Raw genomic sequence first — 19,434 nt, forward strand, 5'->3', positions numbered from 1 at the left:
CAAGCTGATTGTGGAATGATGCGATGCACTTTCCTGAAAAAAAAGGAAAGAGCAGCATCAGAAGCTCAGCTGGTGCTGGGGCTTCTGGTGAAAATATCGTGACGGAGAAAGGAGTGGAGGACGCCAGTGTTTCATGAAAGACATGTTATTAAATGTCAGACAATCCTGATGTGGAGGAACGGCAGACAGCATAGCAAGAGGCCATTGCAGCTGCATCCAGATGTCCACAAGTGTTTCAGAATCAAACGGGAGGCTTACGAAGGGGGAAACACAGGCATGCGTCTGAGGACAAGAGTAAAGGAACAACACACCCCATAGAAAGGCTAAGGCAGCAGCGTAGCTTACTGCTATCAAGCAACACAGAACTAGTAATAAAAGTATTTGTAAATGCATCAAAAGTGAGAGAAGGCACAAGGAAAGTGCTGGCTATTATCAGGAAGGAGAACTAATACCAGAAAGTCTGGTAAAGACTGAAGAGTCCAGAGCCGTTTGGTTCAATCGTCACAAAAGTTAAATTTAACCATATTCTGAATGAAATTAATTTTATAGTGGAAACAGGAGTACAGGTGTATGGAGGGGGAATAAAAATTAAAACAGGATAACTAGATGCGGGCAGGTTTGAAATTCACCTCGGGGAGTTTAAGCAGCTCTGTGAGCCCTGATGTCTCTGAAGGCACAGGCAGATGTGCGATGTCCCCGGGGAAGGGAGGAGGACAAACACAGACGCCAGCCTTTCCATGGAAGAAACGAAGGCACTGGTAGCACTTTTAGGCTACCGGTAATGCCTGAAAGATATGAAAACTTTATCCAGAAATCAGTTGATAGACATGGAGTGGAAAATAAGATGCTAAAGGAAATAACAAGGTGGCAAGCCACCAAGAAACTCCTGCCCTCCTGAGGTCTCCCCCTACCAGACCAGTCTGGGAATGGAAGGAGAAGAGGGATTGGAAGTCGTCACTCATATTTGTTCCTATGCTCTGTGTATGTCTGATGGCAGTCTCCTGTTCCTACTTTGTTCTTCTTTCTCTTCTGAGTTTTCCTGCTCTTCACAGTCTCTTTGTGTCCTACCCTCTTCCCACTTGCTCACATCCTTCTCTGGTCCTGCATGTTCCTCTAGTCTCCTCACTTCAATCACGGTTCCCAACTTTTTGCAGCCCCCTTTCTGTCTGCATACATTTCTTCCCATTGTCCTTCCCCTTCCCTCTTTCTAGATCTGTTTTTATGAATTCTGAATAGGATATTGTTTCCAAGAAAACATCCCAGCCTTCCAAACCAGAACTATATTTACCTCAAAGCTGAAAATCTTGGAGCTGAAAATCTCACAGCTCAGCAACTCTAAAAGTGGCTTTTAGGAGAGCATTTCTCAAGCATGGGCAGAGTTTCAATTATGTTTTATCATATTGACATTAATACAAAAAAGTGAAATTTTCAGATTCTATAAAATATCCCACATGAGATTCTAATAATTTTAAGATACACAAGATCAATTTTTTAAATCTTTTTTACATTTATAGCTTCCAACATTTGAAAAGCCATTTCTAAGCATCTACTTAGAAAATAAGTCCAAACAAGTAGTGTTATTGCAAAAGAGTTCTACAAAATATTTTGGTGGTTTTAAGAACATTTTAATCAATATAGTCTGTATTATTTTCTGATTTCCTACAACAATTGATTTATTTTATGGGCATTTGTTTATGCTAAAGGTATTTATTCAGCCAGTTGATCATATCCTTTCTTCCTTCCTCAATATAAGGTTTATCTTGAGGATTGATATCTTCTCTTTTGCGATGTACAAACCCATGCGTCTGTCCAGGGTAAATTTTAACTTCATAATCAACTTTACAGTTTTGTTTAAGCTTCTGCTCCAGTAGAGTGACCTGTAACACAGAATGTTCCATGTTGGCTGAGTACGGATTTAACAGGTTATGTATTTACAGTCCTCAAATTGTCCTGGTTTTTTACTTTTCTGGGAGACAGACAGAGCTCATCCTTGCCATCATTTTCTCTTCTACTAATTTTATACCCAAGTGCATTTCTGTTACTACACTTTCTTTATTTAACTAGGCTTTTTCCTCCAGTAAAATAACAACATGTGACTGTATAAAACTGCAAAAAAGTATATGGGTTACAGTAATAATACCTGTAAAGGTAAAAACACCTATTGCTCCATGTCATGAGAAGGTTAGCATGTAGTGATCTCTGTACAAGTTAATGCTGATAGACCTCACCAAAAAAAAATGGGGCAAGATTTTAAATTAATTTGAAATCGAGGCAGGAGAGGCACAGATACAAAATGGGCAGTTCAAAGCTACTGGCATTTTTGGCAGGAAAATTTAAGCCAACACCACTCAGTGAAAAAGTGTGTCTTCCTCTTTGATCCCCTTGGTAGATAATCGTCTTTGTCCAGCCATTCTCCACCCAGGCTCCCCAGGAAGGCTGTTGACAGAGTACGAGAAAGGAGAAGCTCTGCAGGACAGTGGGGGGAAGGAAAAGGATAGTCACAGGATTTTTTAATTCTCCTGCAACTAGTGATTCTACCAGTACAGGTGGGGACTTGCTGCTGATTTTATGCACCATGAGTATGATTAAAGAGGGTCTCCTATCTTAAACTTGACAAAAGTCTTCCTTTGGATTCTTGCCCTTTTCCTCCTGGGAACTTTCATATATAATTCATCCATATTTTGCAACAGAAATAGAAAACATTTTATACTGTCACTGTAAAGCTTTTTGATTTGGGGATAAACAACATAAATTTGTGTAGAACTACTGTAAGAGTTAGTGAAAGAGGAAGAAGAGTGCAAATTAGTTTTCTACTTTCTCTTAATTAAATACCAAATTACAAAACAAGCATGAAAAGCATTAAAAAGATAAATTTCTCTGATGGGAAACTCACCTGCTCCAATGGGATGTGCTCATCCTTTTCAGCAAAAATGAAGAAGGTGGGATGAAGCAAACTGGATCTGTCCTCAAAGAACCTGATCACTCCTAGGGAAGAAGGAGAGGCATATACAATGAGTCATGCCACTTAAAGTGGTTAAATCACTACCAAAGCTATATGGTCAAAATAAAAGACATTCTGATCAGTTAGAGCTGATCAGTTTGTAGTGAAATCAAACACACTTTACTTCAAAGTCCCTTTTGCTGTGAGAACTTCCTATGACATGGGATGTCATTAAAGGTAGAAAGACCAGCTCTGTCTGAAAAAAAGTCAGGGAAGAATTGTTATACTTGCCCCATTCTTGTGGTTTTCTTTGGTTATCTGCTTCTGACCACTGTCAGAGACAGGGTCCTGTGAAAAATGTATACTTCAGAGTTGTTCGTCTCTAGCCTGGTATGGCCATTTTTCAGATAATTGTAAATATTCATCATTCCAGATACATAGTTAGGATTTCAGTGTACATATATTTACACTGATATAAATTCTTAACAAACTGATACTGTAATTTTGACTATTCAAATATATTTAAATTTAAGTAAGAGTAAAACTAACTAACTACCACCCTCGCCACTCTTTTCATTACTGAAATTATTACAACAGAAAAGTAAAAAATTAGCAAATAGCATTGTTGAATTGACTCAGCTGATCAGCAAATAATGCCCATAAACTTTCTGGAAAAATACCTTCACCTCAAATGAATATAAACTGCTCTGGGTTCTATAGAAGTACAGAGGTTTATAACAAAAAACACTAAAGGTAGTGTAAATGCATTAAGAATGGAAGTGTGAGGGTGCAAGGGTCAAAACAGAGAGTTAAGAAATGGTTCATATTAGTAATGAGGGACCACTGCCAGCAGCAGCATTGAGGAATAAGTTATTCATGTCATGACCAGAAGGTCCGCAGCCTGTGCAGCCCCCAGCCCAGACGACTCGTCAGCAGAAGACCCTGCACTCTAACAGAAGGACAGCAAAAAGGTTGTAGCGTATCACTACCACCGTGCCTTTCCATCTTAGCCCAACAGGGGAATAGAGTACAGACCTGTGCATCAAACAGATCTTCCAAACAGTAAAAACCAAACAGTGGGCAGCAACCTGTCCTGACTGATGCTGACTGAGGTAAGCAAGATACTGTGGCAAAGATCCACTTCATAGTAACTGCTGGCTCCTAAAAAATATAAAAGATGTGCCCAGAAACCATTTTGTCATTGCCAGCCAAGAGGAACCTGAGCCATAGTGAGGTCTTGGCATTTGGTGTCCCTCGTACACTATGTTGCACGGAAGCAATCCTGGCCATGCCACTTGAATACGTAGATCTTGCTGGTTATGATTAAGTGCAAAAATGTGAGTGTGCAAAATCAGATTGCTTAAAGATTTTGTATAATAAAATCACCTCATTCCATAAGATGTTGCACTGAGTTTTGTTACAGTAATACTCCTACAGAATAAGTTCCTGCACCAGTCATACCTGCTCAGAACAAAATAGATATTTGAGACTTACCATAGAGGGACACCCCCGTCTTTAAATGAGGATTTTTCAGCATCAGATGTTGTACTGCTGCTCCACCCCAGCAAAACCCAATGACACCAATCTTCTTTGCACCACATTGTTCCCTCAGATACTTCAGGATGACATCGACTTCTCTGAGACATGTAAATGAAAGTGAATTAAAGCTCTAGCTCTGTTCCCCTGCCCTCCAAGGTGTCTGCTGCTCAGAGACTGGCTGGGCATCAGTCTGCTTCTGGGAGGTGGTGAGTGACTGTCTTTGCACCGCTCCCGGTTTTTCTCTTTCCTTCACTTATCAAACTGCCTTTATCTCAACCCATGAGTTTTCTTGCTTTGTTCCTCCTATTCTCTCCCCCATCCCTCTTGGGGGGAGTGAGTGAGTGGCAGTATAGGTGCTTGGCTGCTGGCTGGGGTCAACCCACAACACTAGTTTACTATTATTCATTTCTAAAATACAAGAGAAATTCCAGGGGAGAAGACAAAGGAGAAAAATCAGTCTTCCTAGATGACCGTTACTAGAACCTAAGGTGATTTTATAAACAGCAGTCCAATTAAGTTCACAAATGCCAATAGTTGCCTTATAGGCTAACACAAATAAAAGTTTAGGAGACACACAGCCAGTCAAGAGCATCCCATTATCACAAACGTGGCTCTAAGTGAACTGTCTCTCATCAGGGAGACAAATATTTTATGAAATTGTGGAAGTCAATTTGAAATTGTTGCTTCAAAATCAGCAGTAACATTATGCAAGCAAGCTACGTGTGTCCTAGTTAAAGGGTGTTTGGTGACTACCTTTGGACCCTATCTGAAATCCATGGAAGCTGTGCCTACCTGTGGGAACTGAATCAAACTGAAGTGGAATGAGCGAGCTGCACTTTCTAGCCTTTGCTGGTTCTTTTCTTTTGAGTCATGCATCTCAATTCTACTCTCTGCACAGGAAAACAGTGGGGACTTCTATTCTTGTTCAAAGTTCTACTTTTCTCCAAAAAGCACCCCTCACGTAAGCATGAGCTTGACCCATGAGCTGCGTGAAATTTCTATCTGTGGACATCCAGCTGTATTTGACCCATTAATAATTTAGGATCTAATCCTGCATCTTTACTGAGACAAAAATTCCTAAAACAGAAGGATGGCCACTTGCAGGACAAGGATCAATGGTTGTACTTGTCTATTTTGCCGGCATTTCGGGTTTTCAGCCAGTCATTGAAAGTCGCCCAGTCATTAGAAAGTTTCCAAGCTTCTTGTCCCACAAAAAAATCTGGGCAGATGGCTCTGCAAGAAAAATGAAAACATTTTATGCCCGTGAAATAGTAGAGAGAAAGGATTAAAGGGAAGTCTGTCGGTACTATACAACAAATTCATTTTGTTGAATATGCATAGAATTTTATCTACATCAAAGCACTATACAAGCAACCCTCATTATTTTTCTATGTCTAATAAGGAGACTTAGCATAACTCCCAGATACATTTTGCCCTGTTAAAATTCATTTAGTTTGACAAATTGTTAACTTCAATTGAAAATCCTCAGTGGTTTCCTACCAAATTTAAAAAAAAAAAAAAACAACTACAATTTACTTGGTATGTACATTTAGGCTAGAAGGAATGCTAACCCAGTAATACAGGAAAGAGGATACCCAATATGCTTTTCATATATTTGAGAACTTGTTTCTTTCTTTGGCACAAGCTGGTACACTTTACATTCATGGAACGACTTTCAGCTTCTCTGGAATTTTTACCAAAACAGCAAAGTTGCACAGGTGCTACGTCAGGAGGGAGGAAGCAGACTGCTTCGGGCTCAAAGACGCAGTATAAGATTTTTCTCTGTTTCCCCTCTCTTCTTCTGTGCTTGCCTACTATGTTGTTATGGTAGGACTACTCAATTATTTTAGACTTCTTAGACTGTTTTAACAAACAGGAAACTCTTTAGAGAATCATGTAAGGGAAGCCTATGAAATTATTTGTGTTTGTATGGTTTATATAAAAAAAGGAAATAGTTGGTTCAACAAACTTTCTTATTAAAAAGACACTTTGAAAACAGTAGTATTTCTTACATGTATCCATGAGCCGCAAGCATATCAGCCATGTATCTGGTGTTTGGGAGTTGCCATCCAAATATATCATGAATCACAATCACAGCTTTGTCTGTGCTGGCAGGTGGTTTGCAAATGTACGCCTTGATGTGCTCAGCTTGTACTTCCTGGCCACGACTCTCATAGTCAAACCTGTCTCCGATATCGCACGGGCAGGGCCTCGATTCGTTAGCCATGTGTGGTACTATAGAACAAAAGATATTCAGTTGTCAATACCACAGCATAACATATCAAAAAAAGATCAAAATACAGCGGTATCATAAACTGCTGAATTTTTGCATCATTACAGTCATATTGTGAACGTGCTGATTACAGTTAGATCTAAAATGCAACATTACTTAATAAGCCCATTGAGTTGTTTTTTTATAAATAATAACCTTGCTAGAATTACTTATGTTATGAACTCTTCAGTGGATACCTGGTACCTAACTAGGACTTCCATGCCCTACAGTAAGTAATACAATAAAAATAAAGTTATGACCAACCAGCCAGGCAACCATCACAAATTAAATAGCGATGAAGCCAGTTCTTTCACTCTTCATCATGTGTACGTCCTTGTCAAGCATGCATAACTTTCTTTAGTATAGACTGTAAAGGCTTAATACAGGACTTAGCATTTTGAAGAAAAAAAAAAAAAACACAGCTACTGTGTAGAAAGATATAATTACACTTAGATTAAACGTGATATCTTCCTCCAGAGACTTAAAATATTCCATAGCTGACTTTTTCAGTGTCAGGAAATCCTTTTTCTAAACCAGCTTTAGCCTCAGATGTTGCAGACTTTTGAAAGAGGCTACTTAAGGAAGGTGCCAAGATAAATATACCATTGAAAGCCAGAGTATAAAATCATATCTGTTTAATATTAAATAAGGAATGCATTCAAACTCCAAGACAGGAAAAAAGAAAACTGAACATAAGGAAAAATTCCTTAAGTTGCGCCAAATATTTTATCAAGAAGGTAACAGTAGGGTATGGTTAATTTTTTACAGACTATTGCTTAAATGAAAATAAACAAGTAATTCACAAAGGTCAAAAAATTCCAGCAGAATCTAACACGGATTTCTGTAGCTCCTTGGTCTCAAGTTAATGATTTTATGCCGTCGACATTAGGTTAACCAACTGGGTGAACTGACTTCATATTGCTGCAAAATGACCCAAATAACTTCTTTGAACATGCACAGAGCATCTCCAAATTATTAAAGAACGTGGAGAGAATTTAGATAAAGCTTTACCTAAACTCTCTACAGGTAAATCATGTGTACTATCTAAGAAAACTTTGCTAATGCAGGAACAAGGATGTTCAAACTTGACTATGCCAAATATACTCACAGAGAGAAATGGGAAAAAGCAGGTTACTGAACAGTCCCTGAACTAGTGGGATGTAAATAGTTGTGGCACTAAAGGAACAGTTTTAGCAAAAGCAAACAAACAAACATACCACCCTACAGCCAGGACATTTGCACAGATTTCCAGGGACCAAGATGTTCTGGATTTGCAGACTTTAAAATTCAGAATATCCCAAGCAGTGTGAGCAGGGCTAGGGTTGTGGGTCTCATGAGACTGCATTTTCACAGATCAATTCAAGACAAGCTGTATCGTATTTGGAAGCTGTATTAACTCTGGGCACACATTTATACTAATCCTCTACGTTTTTTTTTTAAATGACCCACACCTACACATAGGTGGGGTTTTTTTCACATGTTGTACTCACATATAGGACTTCTAATTTAAAATAAGTCTACCAGGAAAAAATTAATTAATAGACAAGCATATAAGACAAAATACAGTTTAAATATATAACAGGAAAGCGCTGATAACTAATTTTCCATTCACAAACTATTTCCTTTTGATTAGACTAAAATCAGAAAAGATAACAAAACCAGCAACTGAATATTAAAGAAACATATATTTCAGAACTCTAGAAACACAAACATGATGCCCTTATCAGTCAGTACATCCTTAAAGGCTTTAATTGCAAACATTTCACATTATCTGATAAAATGCAAAGCAACATGTAAAACATGAAATATTTAAAGACACAGATATAGCAGCTGAGGAAAAGAGCTCCAGGCACAAGCCTGTGAGGGGTGGTGTTGGCTTGTATGGTTTATAAGCCATATAGACTTGCAAGCTTTTTAGCATGGTCAAAATGTTTCAGTGTTTCTACATTAGTACGCATTACACACAAACAGTATCTTTTTCCATTTCTAAGATGCTCCTGAAACATTCTTTAAAAATTAATCTCCCTCTCTTACATCCATCAAAGCTATTCTTTTAGGAGGATCTGTAAACCCACAGCCTTGGTCTTTCGCCATCTCCACCTGCAAGCACTTGAGCATTTATTTGAAGACCAAACAATAACTTTAGTTTTTAGAAACTCAAACCTACGACCAGAAAAATATAAAGCTATGCTGTACAGCTCTCTCACTTTCAACAGACTCTCCTGAGTCCTCCGCCTGAGAGGTCTTCTGCACCTCAGGAGGGAAAATAAAAGGTTTCTGAACCATCAACTCAAACAATTAGGGAAGAAAGTTGCCCCTGATAGCATTTAAATGAGCATGGACTCTTTAAAAAAGCACTTAGATAAAATGAAAGTCCCCTGAACATGCTGAGTCAGACCTGAGCATGCACTTGTTTTACATTTCTCGGGAGGAAAAGCCATGAAAGTTTAAGAAAAAAAAAAACAAAAAACCACACATACCTGTAGCACAGCAAGTGTGCGAGATAGTAGAGGCAAGTTGTAGGAGCTCAGCGGGGATGGTTACCACTGAATGTGATCCCAAAAGAAAGTGCTAACTCATAAAATGAAAGCTGTGAGCGCAAGGATCAGGTTTCTTCAAATAAGAGTTACGTAAGTTACTGCCTTTATCTTTGCATATCGCAGAGTCACAAAGTTAAAAGTTCACTCTTTTTAAAGCTGTTAATTTTATTGGTAGCTTAGGCAGGGTGTGCTACTGTGAGCAGAGTACTGCTGGAGCTGAGTACCAAACCTTCTTTTTAACTTACATAAAATGGTATTAAGGATTGGAGGTCTTTTCTTTTCAGCTTAGGAAACTTGTTGACTTAGCTGACCAATTCATTTAGACAAAACTTTTTTTTTTAAAAAAAGGATGTTCCTTTGTTTTCAAAGATGGGGGTAGTATCACTTTTAAACATGACATTGGCATTATTATTATTATTTCCTTAGACTATTCATCCGTTGGTAAAAGACAGATCTAAAGTCATCAGCAGGGTGAGGTAGTGAAGTAGAGACATCGTTTCAAAGCTCTATACAAGACAAAAGTTATTTAGTATAGGAAAAATACTTTCTCTTTCAGAGTGAAAATAAATAACATGTAAAAAGGTAACAGTTTTGTAGATTGCTGTACATATTATAATAAGTGCTTAAAATGCTGATGCATTTTTGTCCTATCACAGGACATTTTATACTTTTTTTTCCCCTTTTGAATTAAAAGTGACTGCCTGATCCTTGTATCCCTCCCATTCTCCTGATTTTCTTTTTATTGGATTATTAGGATTATTCTTTAAAGAGCTTTATCTAAGAATATTAGCAATCCAAAATTCACTCTTTCTTCAGAGGCACACCTAAAAAGTAGCACTAAATGCATGTTACTCTACCACACTTTTGCCCTGGGAAAGCGATCAGCCTTACAATTTAGTCCTCATACATAAGCTGTTTTCCCATGTTCTAAATAACTTTGTCAATGCTATTTATTTACAATTCCTAAAATAAAGTCAAATTAATGAAAAAAGCCTACCAAAGAATTCCAGAGTGAAGTCATAAGGTTCAAAACCCAACCCTTTTGTTTCGGTTTGGTTTTTTGGCTTTTCCCACTTGTACACCACAAACAACAAATTATAGCACACAGGAAGCTTAGATACTCCATAGCAACTTCAAAGAACAATAGTAAAATAAATGCGAGAAAAATTGGCAGTTTAAATCATTCCTAGAAAAGAGAAATGACAGCAATGCTTGCAGAACCTTCTGTCCACTGGAACTGCTTAACCACATTTCCACTCCCTCCATGTGGCTCTGAAAATTCTTCTTTATACATAAGACTATTCCCCTTTACCTTAATATTAACATTAAACATTAGAAATTAAATGGCTTTTGATCTGATTTCCTGTTGTTTCATGTTCCTCGACAGGCAACCCATGCAGTTGTTTCACTTAGAGGTCACAACTGAATGCAACACATTCATGTAAGTGCAGCAGATTGCACTTTGCACTCTGAACACAGACCTCTTTCGGATCTCGCACTTCCAGCTCTTACTCACTGACTTACAGTTTTAGCATGAGGGTTTGGCTGTTCTTGCAGTAACTCGTCGCTACCCTTTCACTTCAAACAAATGCTGCATCTCGGTCTGTTTGTTGCTTTTTGCTTAGTCATGGTGTTAGTGTTACAGCACACATGCCATCCCGGCGTTTGTGAATGACTGCTGTTCTCTAAATACATGACCTGATCGTTCTCTTGCACATTAGCTAACCTTCTAGTGCTAATGGAGCTCCATTACCCTGGAGTTATCCAGGTTTTACACAGGCGTCGATAAGGTACAATAAACTTCCAGACCTCTTCATTCTTCTCCTGCAAAAACGTGTTGTGAGAGCTGTATCACCCAGGTGACAGCTGGATTAATGTATTACATCTAGATGGCATCACATGAAAAGCAACAGTTGGTTGGCAGTCTCAGGCCAGAATTCTCTGAAGACGTCCCCATGGGAAAGATGGGGGCCATTAGCAGCATGTAAAGGAGAAAAGCATGGATGGGAAAAAGCAAAAGACATTAAAATCCCATTGAGAGAGAGACAGTTAATGAACAGTTGACTATCTCTACATGAGACATGCCACAATGTATATTTCTCTGGTAGTATATTTAATTTGAGAGATTGTCATTAGTAAAATTACGACTTTCCTAAATTACATTTTCTCCCCATTAAATCACACAGCAGTCTTTATCAGTAGCACTGAGAAGGTGAAAAGGGACATACGTTCTCATTTTTTTTCTTACAACTTTAGAAGTACCAGCACCCTGTGCAGATACCAGGCAGCTGGTTTCAAACTAATGAACACAAGCCTTTCTCCCCACGAGGCATAATTAAACCATGGAAGTCACTGTCACAGGGTGCACCGGAGGTCAGGATTTCAAGCAGGTTCAAAAAGGGACTGGCAAATCCACAGAGGCTGGGTCCATCGGTGGCCATTCGACGCACTGCTCCAGTGGCAACATCCAGCTCAGGAATCCCCTGAACGGCTGGCTGCCAGGCTGCGGAGCGAGAAGGGAAATTCCCTGCGCAGCCACCGCTGGCCACTGATGGAGGCTGGGTGCTGAGGTAGATGCAACCCTGAGCTGATGCAACACAGAGATTTTTGTTGTATCATTGAAGGAAAAATTACGTAATGAGGTATATTATGCAAAAACATGTAACATTTCTTCTTTAAGCAGCGACCATGGCTGTAAGCCACACATTAAAACGCCCTGGCTGCAGACTGCATTGTACTTCTGAATTCCTAAACTAACCAGGAAATCATCTATAGGGTGTCACAGAACCAAAGGTAATCTGAGCAAGTAGTACCCCATCTGAATAACCTTAGCAACAAATTTTGAAACAAGATACGCCCACTTACATCACCTGTTAAACACACATCTGCCACCAGCGTACAAGTCAAAAAAGCCTAGTCTCTCAAAATGAACTTCACCAAACAATGCATTTGTGTTCCTAAATTTTGGACTTGTGATTTATGTAGAACTTAGATGAACAGTGGCCATAATACACAAATAGATTAATTTACCATTAGTCTAATTTGTTTCAAGCATTAGGATAAATCTCAGGGAACTGGAGAATATTTCTCAGCTTATTAAAACATGATGCTGCTAGGTGAAGTCTGAGACTTCTTCAAAAGAATGTAATACGAAAGTATCAATTAGAATCTACTGACAAAAACTTCTAAACTATTTTGTTTGCTTATTTCTTTAATTTCTAATTCAACAAACTCTCTCCCCAATTTTCTAAAATGTGTTATCAAAAATCTCCCCAGTGTATTACATAATTGCATTAAAAATTAAGTTGCTCTTCTATTAATGTATTTATTCAGCCAGTTGATCATATCCTTTCTTCCTCCCTCAATATAAGGCTTATCCTGAGGATTGATATCTTCTCTTCTGCGATGTATACAACCATGAGTTTGTCCAGGATAAATTTTAACTTCATAACTGACTTTACAATTTTTCTTCAGCTTCTGCTCCAGCAAGGTGACTTGTAAAGTATAGCATAGTAGTAGCTGTATTAATATAGCCATATTCCATGTTGCCACTCCTCATCTTATTCATGATTCAACTCCCTAATTTATCATTTAGGCTAGACACTAATAATCAAGCTCCATATAGGCAAAACAAAAAGTGAAATTATATAAAGAAAAAACATCTTTGCAGTGAAAATTTGTTAGACTATAAAAGCAGGTCCAACAATCTGCAAAGATACTGATATAACAAAAGTATTTCCTATATGTGAAATATAGGACAATACTAAATACAACTGAACAAAAAGCTTCTAACAGATGCCTATGGATGCAATTTGGCGTATCCTACATGGTTTATGGGTTCCTAGGACCAATAGAAAACGGTGTCTTACAGCAAAGGATAGGTCCTCGAGTAGAGTACTCCAAAACAGCAATGATATTTTGATAAAACTTTGTTACCTGGATTATTAGCCATACTTTTACAAAAGAAAGAGACTTAAGAAAAAAAAAATCTAGTTTTCATTCTTTGCCTGTGTTACATTAACTTTTCTATGTCTGGCTCCGTTTTTCTGCTTTTTTTTTTTGCCCTTCAAGCACTGTTATGAGGCTGAGTTTTGACTCCCAATTCAGGATGGAAATTTAAACATGCAGAAATGAAAGAAGACGGAGGTTATCAGCATACTTGACGAAGGGGAATGAAGTCATCTTTTTCAGCAAAAATGAAAAATGCAGGGTTCAGGAGATTGGATATATCATCAGAATCCTTGATTAGTCCTAGAAAACATTAAAGAAACCAAAAAACTCTTCAATTGACTTTTAAGGTGAAATCCAGATTCAAATACAGCACTCTGCTTCTGCAGTAAAAGTTTTCAAGTCTCATGAATATGTAGCCATACATACTAGCTTTACTTTCAAGCTGCTGTAACCATGGCTCCTAGACAAATACCCTCCTAGATCAAAACTCTATTTAAGCCGGTCTCTTAAGATACAGACTGAATATCTGAATTAATAAGACTTGAAAGATGCCTTCTGTGCATACAAGCTTGAGTTCTTTTGAGCTGACTGGGAAAGTCAATGCTTTAGTAAGCAGTCCAAAATTTACATTCTGAGAACGTCAGGAAAGGACAGCTGAGCTATCCCAGCTTCTTGAGCAGAGCATAAAAGGAAAGCTGGTGTTAAAATAACCACAATCTAACTTTACAGAGCACCTAGAGCAAAAATAACACTCTCTGCCCCTGGGTGAAGTTCTAGCTCTGCAGCATGCAGAGCAGTAGTAAACAGGAAAAGAGAGCTAAATTGGGAAAGTGACCGAAGGGCAACATCTATGCGTGTCCAAATCTGAAATAAAGACATGGCTGCTATGACCCATTCTGAAACTAGGAACAAATATCCTCACCACCATCTTCTTTGCATAATATCCTTCCTACTCTGCTGAAAATATCTCTCTTCATCAGCTGACAGCCTGATTTAAAGAAATAATGCTAGATCAAGTACTTAAGGTACACAATATACATATGCATGTATACCTACTTGTATTGCATCCTTGTATTTACCTACCATTGAGAGATACACCAGCCTTTAATTCTGGGTATGTCATCATCAGGTGACGTACAGCAATACCACCCCAGCAAAAACCAACGACCCCTAATTTCTTTGCACCACACTGTTCCTTTAAATATTTCAGGACAGCATCAGCTTCTCTGTAACATATAAGCAAATGCAAATTAAGCACCCATAGTAAAACCAGTATTTGAAAATATGAAAAGAAAATATAGAGATGCATGGAAGTGTCCCCATATCACACTGCTACTATATTTTCTTTCACATACTTCAAATAAATCATTATTTCAGCCAGATATTAGGGGTTGCTAATCTGAAATCATCAGAAAGAGAAAAAAAAGAACTGAATGGAATTAAATAAAAACACAACATGAATAACATAGATGGAAGGAAACCTAAAGGGATGGAAAGTGGATGATTGAACACCTACCTAAGAGTTTAAAAAGCTTAAAATTCTCTGAGAAGCTGGATGAATTTTTGCTTTGTAAATGTAGATAGTAAAAGTAATAAAGACCTCTCTAGAGAATGCTATGCATTAGACAGCCAAAATGCTGACAATAACTTTAAGTTAGTGTCTGAGATATTTCCTGTAGGAAAGTCAGTGTGGCAAACATGGTAGATGTTTTCAGAATTTACAGTGTAGCTTGAAATACACCTTGCCCAGAAGCTGTATTCTGAAAACACCCATTTACCCCTGAAGCAGGTGTCAGCATGCAGAGGCAGGAAAGAGAAAGTAGCAGTGGGACAGAGGTAGCAGTTAAGTCTTTTAGATCACCTCAAGGCTATATTTTCAGCCCCAACTCCTTGCCCCCTGGGGCATGCAAGCTATATACATCGTCAATACATCAGCCTTGCAAATACCACGTTATCTGCCAACACACCAACACACACAGAAGCAAACTAAGTGCCAAAAAAGTCTTTCTTCACTGGAGCTGACACTTGAAACATGTGAATCGCCTGTAAGAAATGCCAGGCAGAGCCCAACCCTTCCTTCCCATTGCAGCAGAGAGGGGACAGATTCCAAACTTAAAAGTTTCCACAACAACTGACCCCTCCGAGACAGGAGTTCTCTGGAGATGATTCAATTATGTCTCCCATAACCTTCTCACCAAATAGCTAAGCCCAGCAACCTTCAACACAGCTACTGCCAACAGTCCAAGACATTTGCTCTCCCAGGAAGTTAATTAATTCGGTCTAATTAGTCTGACCCCTTCTCAGTATTGTCTTGCCAACAGCTTCCTTCTGTGTTATTAAGGCAACACAGCACCTCTGCCAGTGACAGGTCTTTGCTGATAAATGCGCACGAAGACATGATACTCCTCCTGGCTCCCAGTGCCCTGTTCCCCAGGGAGCCGCTGGCCCTCCCTGTGCCCTGACAACAGATGACCCAGCTGTCAGCTACCTGGGGCCAGTTACACCGTGCTGGGCAAGTATTGAGGCACAATCAAAAACTCTTTTCTTCTTTCCATACAACATCTTAAAGTATCAGTCTGTTACACTCGGTGACACTCAAGATGAGAATTATGCTTTCTCACTGCTTGTGTCACTGGTCATTTTTAAACCACGCTTTTTGAGGCAGAGGAAGCAACTTGCAGTCTCTGTTATCAACATGAGATGACAAAACTCTTCATGAGAGAGTTGTCCTTGAACGCTGTTCAAGGCAAAAAAAAAAGGTCACAGATTCCATCCACTTCTAAGGAGTCATTAAAAAAGACCACTTTCACTGATAGATCAGCTGCATCCAATCTCAAACAAAAAAAAAAAAGGGAGGGGGGGGAGCAATATCTGACAGCAGCAGGCAATGTGATATCCAGCTCCCTGACATCTTACTTGTTTATTTTCCTGGCATCTCGAGTTTTCAGCCAATCATCGAAATTGGACCAGTCATCAGAAGGCTTCCAAGCTTCTCTTCCTACATAAAAGTCTGGGCAGATGGCTCTGCATACACAGACACACACACAAAAATCAAAATTGAATTAATCACACTGAGATTTTTGTGGCCCTTCATAGCATGGGAAGTTTCTATCCAGGCATAATTTTGTTTTGATTTTTTTTTTCCTGAGAAAGTAATGTTTTTAAATATCATTGTTAACTATTCTACAGAAATGCCTACGAGCTTTAGAAACATTTATGGGTATCTATACAGGCTTTTTTCAATGACTAAACTGCATAATACAATTTGTGCTACAAAGCTGGAAAATATCAATATTTTTATCCCTAGTATTTTATCTGTTTTGAGTACATAATTTGAAACTATACACAGTAAAACAGCAGATTATCTTGTAAAAGATGATCAGTCTAGGTCCTCATTACAACAATTTTGGATTTTGCATACAACATAATACCATTTAACATAAATCCATCATTAATGGCTTCCATTTAAACAATTACATAAAATAATTATTTACAGAGCACACCATGAGGCTTACTTATGAGCTAGGGAAAAAAAAATCACAAACACCTGATGGACTGAGGTCAGCAAAGAACAAGTGAAGGGAAAACATGTGGCAAGAAAGGGAGGAGTGTTTTACTGTGGACATCATCTGGTGACTGGAAAAAGTGAAGTACAGCAAGAATCCACCCAGTACTAAAGAGTTCCAGCATCACAGGGTTGCCTAAACCCTGGCTCAGGATGACCTCGGCTGAAACGTGTTGTGTGACCAGCAGCAGAGTTGTGATAGTGGATAATTCAGTCTCCTCGTGCAAAAGGAAACAAGCAGGGACTCTGATGGCTGCTGTCACTAGGTCACCCCCCCAATGCTGCTGTGTGTTCTCCCAAGCCCTGCCCACAGGGAAGCAATGGGATCCCTGGGAAATTGCAATCATCTTTCACTTATTAAATGCCTTTGACTCTCTCCAGCCTCAGACACACAGCATGTATCTCAATGATCATGGTGAAGCGACTGGATCAGTTTGGCCTAAAGCACACAAAAGTATGTTGCAAGCATTTTTATTTTTTTACTGTGTTTGATTACTTCTGTGAAAAAACAGTGACATCCACAGCATACTTGCATTTGGAAAGGTATGGGCAAAACTGCACAGCCTTTGGATAAGTACCTGTAAGAAAGGCTACGTATTGCTTTGAAAGTGAACCTTCCCAAGCCCACACAGAAGAACAGGTTCTTCCCCACTCAAACTAGCCTGATAAGACACTACAAGCCATCAGTCTTAACGTGGTCTCTGAAATACAACTCTCATAGCTCCTTATCCCATACTGCACTAGGAAAAAATCCAGCTATTCTTCTCAATAAACATTGGTGCACCAGTTCAGCAGCATCTTGAAGCAATCAGGGAAGACACACATGGCCTCTCTTCATTCAGACACTGCTGCCTGAAAACTCAGCTCTCCTCCTGCCTAGAGCAGTGGAAACACCAGCCTTTTTTCCTTGACCCCTGCAGTATTAGCAGTACAGGTGGAGGGAAAGAAGGTATTACAAAAGAAGTATGACGAGGCATGTATGACAGGGAAAAATTAGAGGAAGTAAGGTAGTGTGGAGAAATACCAATGCATCAGACACTGGGTACTTTTGACTGAGCAGACTCTTACTGTAATAAGGAAGCTCACTGTCATACTAGCTATTTGCCAGTATGCTGCACAGCATGAAAGGTGTATGTCCAGCCTCATGTTGAGAATGACTGCATTTGGTCACAAGACAAACATACTTTCAATCATGGAGCAGAATAGGGGATGTCAGGTCCTCAGGAAACACAATAGCAAGGAGCAGACTATAGACCAATTCATTGTTCCAGTGTATCAGAAAACCCTAATCCTCACAAAGGTGGTATCTTTCTCTCGCAGAGACACAGAGCTCCTTTCAGCTGCACAGACAAATCTCAGCCACATCGCAGCTGTCAGCTGACATCTGACTTCCCTCATGCTTCATAGGCAGAGACCGTTAAAGGCAGCATCTCTCAAAACTAGAGCACTACAGAATTAGGTGGAGGTTTGCTTTTTGGAACTGCAGGCCAGTCCCAACCCTGTATGAATGTTTGTAATGTATACTGCAAATGCAGTAACTTGCAGCATACCCAGTTACTGCAAGATGTTGCTGCATTTTGGAATTTAACTGCTGTAGGGCACCGAAAAAGAGTGGGAAAGATTTGCAGGGGGGAAGAGGATTCTATTTAATACCCCATGTGTGCACGTGAGTCATTCATATGCACATATTCAATGTGCATATTCAATATCGTATTCAAAATGTATGACATTCATTCATGTTTCTGCTGATGACAATTTTTTAAAATCCCATCATATAATTTAGCTTGAATGAGTTTATTTTAAAAAGCCTTCTAAAAGCAGAATACACTCTTCTGTTTCAGAACACACTATTTTTTAAAGCCATCTCACATTGCTGGGAAAATTATCAGAATCACTTTTTACTGCATCATGTTTTCAATATTCTACACATTCTACATGTGCAGTCACTTCTGTAAACAGCAAAGGATGAAGGAAGCATGCTGTGCTCTGCAACATCTCACAGCAATGTTCCTTTGTGGTTTTGCATTATGGAAATATATCACTCAAACTGCCCTGGTAATAGTTTCCTCTCATGTATGGGAATAACAGTTCTAATGGAAGGCTAGAAATCATAAAGAGTGGGATTTCTTGGAGAAGAAAAGATTTCTTACATGTATCCATGAGCAGCAAGCATATCAGCCATGTATCTGGTGTTTGGGAGTTGCCATCCAAATATATCATGAATCACAATCACAGCTTTGTCTGTGCTGGCAGGTGGTTTGCAAACGTACGCCTTGATGTGCTCAGCTTGTACTTCCTGGCCACGACTCTCATAGTCAAACCTGTCTCCAATATCACACAGGCAGGGCCTCGATTCATTAGCCATCTAGGAATCTGCAGGAAAGCAAAAAGGAAAAACAGTAATATAATTTATTTGCAGTACAGCTGTGATTACGGGTCATAAACTTCACTCAGTCCCCACGGTCCCCTCCAGACACCTAGTAATATCCACTGGATACTGCAAGGTTAGAAGTGAAAGCTCCAGGTGTTTATTGTAAACAGGCTCTTGACACCAACCCTCCCTGGTTGCCATAAATATTCATTAATTCCAGGTCAGTCAGCGTAACCCAGGAGTGCAGTCAGGCCA

At 39.2% G+C, this 19,434-nt stretch overlaps 2 protein-coding genes across 2 annotated transcripts; both read right to left on the bottom strand.

The window, feature by feature from the left end:
• Nucleotides 1-1,485: 1,485 nt before the first annotated feature.
• On the bottom strand, nt 1,486-9,359 carry CMBL (carboxymethylenebutenolidase homolog). The gene is made up of 6 exons (XM_009929595.2): nt 9,233-9,359; nt 6,493-6,715; nt 5,606-5,713; nt 4,436-4,578; nt 2,894-2,985; nt 1,486-1,877 (listed from the first exon to the last, which is right to left on the bottom strand). The coding sequence occupies exons 2-6, from the start codon at nt 6,705-6,707 to the stop codon at nt 1,698-1,700; spliced, it is 738 nt and encodes a 245-aa protein (XP_009927897.2). The 5' UTR covers nt 6,708-6,715; nt 9,233-9,359; the 3' UTR covers nt 1,486-1,697.
• Nucleotides 9,360-12,592: 3,233 nt separating this feature from the next.
• Nucleotides 12,593-19,189, bottom strand: LOC104325117 (carboxymethylenebutenolidase homolog). The gene is made up of 5 exons (XM_009929607.2): nt 18,959-19,189; nt 16,160-16,267; nt 14,327-14,469; nt 13,448-13,543; nt 12,593-12,786 (listed from the first exon to the last, which is right to left on the bottom strand). The coding sequence occupies exons 1-5, from the start codon at nt 19,171-19,173 to the stop codon at nt 12,593-12,595; spliced, it is 756 nt and encodes a 251-aa protein (XP_009927909.2). The 5' UTR covers nt 19,174-19,189.
• Nucleotides 19,190-19,434: the final 245 nt, after the last annotated feature.

The sequence above is a fragment of the Haliaeetus albicilla genome, chromosome 21 (assembly GCF_947461875.1).
Source record: "Haliaeetus albicilla chromosome 21, bHalAlb1.1, whole genome shotgun sequence".
Taxonomy (NCBI): Eukaryota; Metazoa; Chordata; class Aves; order Accipitriformes; family Accipitridae; genus Haliaeetus; species Haliaeetus albicilla.